At 16.8% G+C, this 8,480-nt stretch overlaps 2 protein-coding genes across 2 annotated transcripts; both read left to right on the forward strand.

The window, feature by feature from the left end:
- Window positions 1–572: 572 nt before the first annotated feature.
- PGSY75_0621700 (hypothetical protein) lies at window positions 573–5,689 on the forward strand (the record flags this gene model as incomplete). Its single annotated transcript, XM_018784794.1, has 4 exons — window positions 573–5,075; window positions 5,161–5,262; window positions 5,338–5,407; window positions 5,508–5,689. 4 exons carry the CDS (start codon window positions 573–575, stop codon window positions 5,687–5,689), a joined length of 4,857 nt encoding a protein of 1,618 aa, XP_018642848.1.
- Window positions 5,690–7,929: 2,240 nt separating this feature from the next.
- Window positions 7,930–8,471, forward strand: PGSY75_0621800 (putative nascent polypeptide associated complex alpha chain; the record flags this gene model as incomplete). The annotated part of the gene is made up of 2 exons (XM_018784795.1): window positions 7,930–8,239; window positions 8,364–8,471. Coding segments are annotated over 2 exons (418 nt in total), but the record flags the coding sequence as incomplete, so codon positions are not given.
- Between the last annotated feature and the right edge of the window lie 9 nt (window positions 8,472–8,480).

An 8,480-nucleotide genomic window follows, 5' to 3' on the forward strand; every position in this document is an offset into this window, starting at 1 on the left:
ATATATATATATATAATAATATATGTATATATTCTTTGAAAATATATACATTTAATTTGATTGTATATTAATGCTCATCTATACATTCAATAATATAATATATTTTTTATTGCTTATTCTTGATTTGTATATTTCATATAATGTTATATCGTGGGTTTTTTTTTTCCCCTTTATTTTTTTTTCATGCGTACTATTTTTAAACACACAGGATTTAATAAGTACTCCTATAGGGTAAAAAAGAAATATATATATATATATATATATGTATGTATATATTTATTTATTTATATGTGTAACGAATTAAATGATATATTAAAAAAAAAAAAAAAAAAAAAAAAAAAACGACAGTATAATTTATATATTATCTATTTGATAATATATGTTAATTTTTAGGTTTTAGCACAAAAAGAATAAATAAAATGATAACATATTAAAAGGATGTAATAAACATAAAGAGATTCATCTCACAAGTGTTATACACATGTGATACTTTAATTTTGTCACATATATATATATATATATATATATAATATTTGTTTGTTTATTTTTTTATAGTTTATTATTCTTTTGAAATGAAAAATTATATAAAACATAATATTATTAACAACTGTTGTTTTTTAAATAAAGAAATAAAAAATGTTTACAAAAGGGTAACATATTATAACCTTCTGTGGGGTAAAATATTTGTAAATAAATTTAGTAGTATTAATAATTCCAATATAAATCATAATAATAGTAATAGTAATAGTAATAATAATAGTAATATAGATGATGTTATAAATAAAGATTCATATGATAATAATGATTTATATTTAAATAAACAAAAAGAATTTTTATCAATTTTTGATAATGATGAATCATCAAAGCAAATAAAAGAACAACAAAGTACTGTTAAAATATTTAACAATAAAGATATGATAAATTCAAAGAATGAGTTATTATTAAATGATAAAACATATAATAATTTTATAACTCAATATAATGATATAAAATTAAAAAATAAGTATAGAGATAAAGATAAAATAAATCGCTTTAGTAACAATGTTAATTTACATGATGAAGAAAAAAGCTTATGGGAGATACTTAAAGAAAAAGAAGATCATTCAAAATTAAAAAAAAAAATGAAAACATTTCATAAAGATATGAATGAAAAAATAAATAGAGAATATGAAAAAATAAAAAAGGATGAAAAATATTTAGATAGTCAAAATGATCATATTGATAATAAATATAAAAAAGGAAACAAAAAATTTATTACAAATAATAATAATAATTTTCAAAATGTCTCTGATCATACTGGTGTGTATACAAATAAAGAGGAACCTATGAAAAATTATAATAATTATATTAAAAAAAATAAAAAGAATAATATAGATCTTGAAAATATAAATGAAGATATTGATACATTTTTACAAAACGATAAAAAATATATTAATGATATAAAATCATATGATGAAATATATCAAGAGGGATTAAGTGTGCATAATAATTCAAAGGAAAATATAAAAATGGAAAATATTTATGAAGATAATTTAAATGAAAATAAAAATAAAATTAATAAGAATGAATATATGTTAAATGATCATAAAGACGAAATAGATATAAACAATTTAATTCAAGAAGATCTGAAATATCAAACAGGTTCTTCACAAATCAATCCATATGGTAAAAAAATGAATAAGCTAGCTAGCGATATTTTAATAAATGATTTAAATGAACCGCAAAATAATAATATTAATAATAATAACAAATGTAATGTATCTATTGATTGGGAGAAATCTCTTTTTGTAGACGAAAGAGATGATATATCAGCAAAGGTTTGTATAGATAAATTGTCTAAAGGTCAATTTAATGATGAAAAAAAAAATATGATAAGTAAGGATCTTGAAATATTACATAATAATAATAATAATAATAATAATGATATGATATCATCAGAATCATGTGTTGTAGATATTAAAGCAAATGATATTATAAAAAAAATAAGTGGAGAAAATCTAAGCACAATTATTGATGGTAATATTGACAATTTAATTATACAAAGAGAAATAAAAAAAGAAAAAAGTGTAAGTGGAATAATTAACGTTTTATATAATAATTTAAAAAATTGTGATATTATAAATTTAAGTAGTGCTTTAGTAAGAATATCAAAATTAATTGATTCTTATCAAAAAGAAAGTATTATAAAAAATTATATGTTTTTATCTATTATTAAAAAGATAGAAGAAAATATGAATTTATTTGAAATATCTAATTTAGTGCAATTATTTTATGCATTTGTTAAAATAGATTATTATCCATATTTTTTTAATGATATAATATTTGGTATTAATAATAAAATAGATGAATTAAATACAAAACAAATATGTAGTGTGTTTTATACATTGAGCAATATAATTCTAGAAACAAATGAAAGTAGAAGTTTAAAATTAAAAATGATTGATTTAATAAAAAGAAATATTTCTAGTTTTGTTTGTTTAAATGATATTATTTGTTTACTTACATCTTTATCAAAATTAAAATATAAAGATGTATATGTATATTATGATATGTCCAAAAAAATAGAAGATAATATTGATAATTTAAATATGAAACATATAAGTAATATATTATGGGCATTTAGTAATGTAAATTATACATCTAAATTAGTAAAAAAAGTAAAGAAAATTATAGAAAAAAATATACATCAAGCTAATTATTTAGATATTGTTAATATTATTTATTCACTTACAAAATTAAATGAATATGATGAATATTTATATAATGATGTATTTTATAATGCTATTAATATATATATACATAATATGACTATAAAAAATTTATGTATTATTTTATGGTCATATACATATGCTTCAAATATAGAAAAACATGATTTATATATTAATATCCTTACTAAGATTAATGAAAATATGAAACATATTACTACAAAAGATATTGTATCAATTTTAACTTGTCTAAGTAGAATTAAATATAATTATAGATATAAAGATTTATTTAATCATTTAAAAAATAAAATTATCAAAAGTTTATATTCTTTTACTCCTTTACAATTAACAAATGTTATATATCACTCATCCTTTTTAGATATTTATGATCATAAATTTTATTATTTATTAATTCAACAAGCATATCAAATAAGAAAATTATTATATCTCGAAAATTTTACTTTAATATTATATGCTTTAAAAAATATATCTTATTTAAACGTACACAATTTTCATGTCTTCCAATTGATATCTTATATATTACATCAAATAAAAAATAAGTACAAGTTATTGTCTGGAGAGGATTGTATTAATATTATGCTAATAATTAAAGATTTACAAATGTATGAAAACAGCGGTTATTTTAGTTTCACAAACATACAAAAAAATTATATAAATAATAATGATTATCACAGTATAGATCAAAATAACGCTAATAATAGTATGAATGAACAAAATAATAAGTGTCAAGAAAAACACAACAATAAAATAAATAATATAATAAATATATTTGATGATAATGTAGATTTGGAATATATGCATTTCAAAAATAATAATGAAACAGATAAAGAAGTAGGAGAGATAGAAGAAATATATTTACCATATATAAACGATTTATTATATGAACAAATAAAAATTAGATTAAATAATTTTTGGCAATTAAATATAAAAGATGTTAATAATTTATTAATCATTATGAAAAATATGCATATGTATGATGATATTATAATAAATATGATAATGAGACAAATAATACCCATATTATTAAAAAGTACAAGTATGGAATTTTTAATATTCTTAAGTAATATTAATCCAAATAAACGTTTGAAATATATTATTCTAACACACTTATCAAGAAGACCAAAACTTATAAGTGTTTTTAAAAAAAAAATTAACTCTATTACTAGCCGTATATTAAATAATGTAGAAGAAAATGATCAACCATTTATTTTAAATAACGGACAATTAACATATGATGAATCCAATACAAATACAAACAATCACCATCATAATCATAAAGACAATCTTGTTGATATTAATAAAAATGAAAAGATATCACAAGTTATATGTGATAATACAAATATAGATAATTATGATAATGAACAAAAAAAAAATGCTTTATGCCATATAGGAATAAATAAAAAAAATATAAAAACCAATGTAGATATTAATAGTTGTATAGCATTAACATATGCATGCTTTAACATACATTATGAAGATGATAATATATTAAAATTATATGATATTATAGAACATATGATACTTGAAGAAAAAAAAGGTATAAATTCTTTTATGTTAATTAATTTTATTTATATATTAACCTTAACAAATAATAAATTGGAACTAGCTAAAAGATTATCACAAGAATATATGCATTTTAGATATGAAACAGATTTGGATCAAAAACATTTAGATACATCACATCAAATAGAAAATAATAATAATATAAATAATAGTGCCAATAATTTTATATCAAACAATGTATGTAAAACTACCAATCCAAATATAAGTTTTAATCTTTTATATAATGATGAACAGGATAATGTATCATTTAGTTATATAGAAAACGGTGATGAAGAATCTTGTTTAATCTTATTAAAGTTATTATATGTAAATATTATATTAAATAATTATAATTATTTATATCATATTTTAAGTGAAATTTCAAAATATTCAAATAGTTCTTATTCACATGAATTTCTTACATTATCCAAACAAGTATGCTATCATATATATAATTTTACAGATTTTATTTCTAAAAATAAAGAGATCACACATTTATGGATCAAAGTTTTTGACAATGTATACATTTGTGAGGATAATATATATATGGATTTAGACTATGAAAGAACAACTGTTAATTTGATAAACCAAGAAGAAAATCAAATTGTTAATCTACAATTAAATAATAAAAAAATATGCAAAGGTATTGATAATAATTTGAATATCGCTAAATTTTTTTATTATATATTAAATTTTAATATGGAAGATATTAACAATGGAGGAGTCAATCATCTTGTCAGTAAAAAGGAGAAGAAGAAGGTTAAAATGTTTCACTTTGATCATATAATTACAGATATATTGAATTTTGTAAGGGAAAAGAAAAAAAAAAAAAAAAAAACTACACATATTAATAAATAATATATATATATATTTACATATTTTCCTTTTATAGTTAAATATTGAATATAAAGGATCCTATACGCATGAAAATATTTACAATATTTGTTGTTCATTTCCATACGAGAGACATTTAATTGATTTAATATCATACGAGGTAAGAAATATAAAAATATATATTTATAATATTTTGAATGTTAAAATATATGTATATAAATTTTTGTTCTTGTAGGATGTTTTATATCCGTCCAACAAGCCATTGTTATCCTCAGAGCTGAGGCAAAAACAGTTAGCTTTAAAAGGTTAATAATATTATTATAAAATTAAAATATATATATATATATATATATTTATTCATTCATTTATTTCCTATTAATTGCTTTCTTTTTTTAAATTCTTTAGGTTGGACTGTACATTCAATAAATTTCCGAGATGTTTACAACAGCATAAAAGACAAAAATATTATAAGCTATATTTTTAACATATGCAAAAAAATAAAAAAAAATTTAAATACCTTAACAAGTCAGGAAAAAAAAATGGAAGAAAAGGATTTTTGGGAAAATTTGAAATATGCCAATATATAATAAAAAACAAAAAAAAAAAAAAAAAGAGAGAGAGAGAACGATCACTTATAAATATTAATATGAATATATAAATATATATATATGTATATATATATTTATATATTTTATATTTGAATTATATATTCTTTATATTTTTTATGTTTTATAAATATGATATGAAATGTTAATATTTTTATAAATATGATGTGAAATGTTAATATATATTTGAACTGTTGAAAAAAAAAAGGACTAATAAATAACACACTAACATAAAACATTATAATAATATATTAAAGTACTATTATTACATAAATGCATTTAATTTAATTTTATTTTTTTATAATTTTAACAATTTGTTTATTTTTTAAACTTATAAATAATATAATTTGTATTTAAAATTTTAAATTAAAAAAATTATAATAATTATATTTTTATAAAATATATAAATGATAATATTATAAGGGGTGACGGTTAAATATTATTAATATATAAATATAAATATATAAATATATATATATATAATATTTTTATGTATTTATAATATATATGTGTATTTCTTCTATATATAATATAAAGGTATAAAATATTTGAATTCTTCAAAAATATAGAATAAAAAATAAATAAATGAATAAAAATAAAAATATTCTCTTTTTATTATAATATAATGAAATATAATACCATTTACAAGGACAAAGTGTTATATATATATATACTTTGAATAATATAAAAGTTTTAAAAAAAAATATATTGTGTCAAAAAAATTAATTACAATTAATAAATAAAAATAAATAATTAAAAAAGCTTATAAATATTAAAATATATAAAAGTATATTTTTATACTTAATATCATTAATTTGTGAATACAAAATTTTAATATTATATTTATTTTTTAATTCTATTACACTTTATGATGATTTTATATGTATAATGTTTCCATAATATTATATATACATAATATATTAAATATATAAATATTTTATTTTTATTTGATTAAAAATTTATAAGAGGCTTTTTTTTTTCATTATTTGGGTAATTTTTTTTTTTTTTTTTTTTACTTTTTCCTCCATCTATATATATATATATATAATATATATTTTAAACCTTAAAAGAACATATTTAAATATAGATATAATAACAATACTTACATAAAATAAATAATACAACGTACTATATATATAGATATATTATATATATATAATATATATATATTTAAAAATTATTAATTCATAAGTGCATTTAGGATTAATTTTTATATTATATATAAAAAATTAACATATATTATTTACAAGATTGGAATAACATATATAATATTATATATATATATATTATATATATATAATATCATATACAATGAATGAATGTATAAAAGGATTATCTATTTTTTATAATTTCAAACACTTTAAACAACAAACCTTCAAAGAATAAAAAAAAAAACTAAAATTAGTAATATATATTATATATATATATATATATATATATATAATATATATATATATATACATTATATATATATAATAATAATATTATCATTTTATATTATTTTTGTACCACATATAATTATATAATATATATTATATATATATTTTATATAATATATAAAATAATAAGTAATACATGTATAAACATTTTAAAATATATTTTTTTACATATAAAAAAATAAGAGATATACTTATTTGTATATATATATATATATATATATATATATATCTTTTTTGAAGTTTTATGTGATATAATATATACTGAGAAATAATACCCTATTTAAAAAAATAAAAAAAAAAAAAAAACATTATTTTAATAATAACATTATAAAATAATTATTGTATATATATAAATAATATAATATATATATATTATATACATACATATATATATATTAATATATATTTTTCTATATTATGATTAGGAAATAATTTTTTTTTTTTTAAAAGAAAAAATAGAAAATAAATTTTCTTGTTCACGAAAAAGAAAAATAAGTTCATATATTTTTTTATAAACTTCGTACAAAATAAAATATATATATATATATTATATATATATGTTATATTTAACTTTTTTGTATATTTTTGATAATATAGTTTGAAAAGTAATATAATAAAATAAAATATTTATTTTCTACATAAATACAAGATTAATATAATATATTTATTTTCTACATAAATACCAAAATTAATATTCTATATATTTTTTATATAAATACGAAAATTAATAGTATATATATTTTGTATATAAAAATATTAAATTAAAAGAAATATATTTTGAAAATGCAAGACGATAAAATCAACTCGAAAGATGATATATCATCAAGTTCCTCTTGTGAAGAGAATGATGAAAATAAGAATATTTTAAATCCTCCAAATCGCACAAAAATGAGTAAAGGAGAAAGAAGGGCTAGAAAAATGCTTGTTAAATTAGGTTTAAAAGCTATACCTAATGTACATAAAGTAATTATAAAGAAATCACAAAAAATGGTTTTTGCAGTTTCAAATGTAGAGGTTTATAAAGTTGAGGGAACAGATTCTTATGTTATTTTTGGAGATGCAAAAACTGACGACATAACAAATTCTATTAACAGTAATAATATATTATGTGTTTATATGTATATATTTATACACCTTTCATATAATATATTAATTGTATAATTTATAAATGGTCATCATATATGTATAACATACGTATTTATATTTTTTATTTTTAGATTTCATGCCTGAAAATCTACCAAAAGATGTTGATGTTCCAGTGGAACCAGAAATTAATTTTGAAGCCGCAGAAAAGGAAGAGCAAAAAGTTAAAGACTTAGATGACGGTAGAAAAA

The sequence above is a fragment of the Plasmodium gaboni genome, chromosome 6, assembly GCF_001602025.1.
Source record: "Plasmodium gaboni strain SY75 chromosome 6, whole genome shotgun sequence".
NCBI lineage: Eukaryota > Apicomplexa > Aconoidasida > Haemosporida > Plasmodiidae > Plasmodium > Plasmodium gaboni.